At 30.4% G+C, this 1,863-nt stretch overlaps 1 protein-coding gene across 2 annotated transcripts in view; it reads right to left on the bottom strand.

The window, feature by feature from the left end:
* Positions 1 to 1,863, bottom strand: part of LOC108743016 (GTPase-activating Rap/Ran-GAP domain-like protein 3) — a 142,652-nt gene that overhangs the window by 91,303 nt on the left and 49,486 nt on the right. The window contains exons 1-2 of one of the 2 annotated variants that reach the window (XM_025974915.1): positions 1,073 to 1,121; positions 507 to 590 (exon numbers count right to left, since the gene is read on the bottom strand). In XM_025974915.1, the coding sequence (XP_025830700.1) occupies positions 507 to 590; positions 1,073 to 1,078 (90 nt within the window). In that variant the 5' untranslated portion in view covers positions 1,079 to 1,121. Of the gene's footprint in view, positions 1 to 506; positions 591 to 1,072; positions 1,122 to 1,863 lie in introns of those variants that run through there. The other variant, XM_025974914.1, reaches the window with a different exon arrangement.

Here is a 1,863-nt window from a genome sequence, read left to right as displayed (position 1 = left end):
GATCAGTTTTTTGCCAGCAAAGACCAAAAATTTTATGAGCGTGGAATTATGCTACTACCAGAAAGATGGCAAAAGGTGTTGGACCAGAACGGTCAATATATAATTTAATAAAGTATTTGTTTATTATACGAAAACTGTCTTTCATTTCCACAAAAAAAAAAAACGAAATGACTCCGAACAACCCGATAGAAGAGTTTAATTGGTGGGACACCTTCTCAGGCATGAAGGACTACTTAAAGGTATATTACAAGCAGAAGTAGGAGTAAAGAGAAGTAGATGTAGACGTACATCAGATTACTTTTCACAATTAGTTAAGCATGTAAGATGTTTTAATTTTAGGGAGATTTGAAGATTAACTCAGATAGAAAAGTCTTAAGACTGATGACTCTATGATGATGATGATAACTTTTCTATGAATAAGATAGGAACCTATGTGGTAAAAGTACGTCAATGAAGTCATAAAGGTATTAAACAGAAAATTTATTAAGCATTAGTTGAGGGCTTACTTCGTCTTTTTCACCAGGCATGTCACCATTTTCTACTCGAAATCGGCGGCCATATTCCTGACCATTGACTTCAGGCTGTTGTAACTGTAACAATGAATACTTATATAAGAACTCATGGGCAAACAGAAACGCTAAACTAAACATAATAACAATCTGTCTAAAAAATATCATTTCTCAATTTGACAATAGAAGAACCAGTTGTTTTAGCTATTGTCGCAGGGAAAACGAAAAAAAATTGAGAAATGAAAAAAAGAATGCAGGTTCAGTACCTAACACCGTGTTTAATGACAAAAAACAAACTTTTTCAATATTTTCCATTTTTTTTTTTAATGTAATTCATGCATTTTATAAATGGATATGTCCGCTTGCCTGTAGGATGAATCACAGAAACTACAGGTACATTATAGGTAGTAAGTATAGATAACCAAGATTGAAAACCTTAATTATGATTACACTTGTCTAAAATATCATGTCCATACAGAAATATTTTTTAAGAAAGAACAACGTATACTTGAATTTTAATGTCAATATCTTGAACTACACTAAAAGACAATTTTTGAACTCACCAACATTTCTGGTCATTAATTCCAACAAATGCTTGTGATAACATCAAACTACAAATAAGACTAAGCATTTTGCGTAATTACTTGAATCATGTTTTTAAAACTAACCACTTCCTCAAAACCACAAACGCATTCTCGAATAATCAACTAAATATTTGTAAATTTAGAGTAAGTAATTACTAACTAGTGCGTGTAGCAGCTGTCTCTGACAATATAATGATAAAATTAAAAGGTATCACGTGAATAGGTATAACGAAAATGGGTCAATTTTGTTTTTCGAAACTTTATTAATTGCTTAAAGTAATAATAAACCCAATTAAGTTGTAATATAAATTTAGCTCAAACTATGGATAAATAAATATAAGACTTTTACAAATCCTTTGTAAAACTAAACATAGAAACTGATCCTATTATCATCTTTCGGAATTTTAAATATAATTTAAAAAATGTAGAGTAGGTACGCTTCTACAGAAAAATCAAAAATGATTAATAAATAAATAAACTAAAAATTGTTTCCTTATGAAAACCCACATTTACGGCATAATTTGTGATGCAATCTCAAAACTCAAAAAATCTTTTCGAGAGAATAATAACGTGAAATAAAAAATAAAATCAATCAAGAGGGTAGCCACTTCCGAGGTACTTTTACCGCTGAATTAAAATTACATCCAGGTTTAACCTCAAAATCAAAATGTTCCAGCTTTGGATATTTTGGATTAGAGATGGGGATATCTCGAAATTTCCTTTGAGGTTTCTTGTCAATATAATATATCACAAATGGCCTTCTCAGGTAC

Source organism: Agrilus planipennis, unplaced genomic scaffold, assembly GCF_000699045.2.
Source record: "Agrilus planipennis isolate EAB-ADULT unplaced genomic scaffold, Apla_2.0 scaffold19, whole genome shotgun sequence".
NCBI lineage: Eukaryota > Metazoa > Arthropoda > Insecta > Coleoptera > Buprestidae > Agrilus > Agrilus planipennis.
Note: the sequence above shows the minus strand (reverse complement) of the source record. Positions and strands in the feature narration are given on the sequence as shown.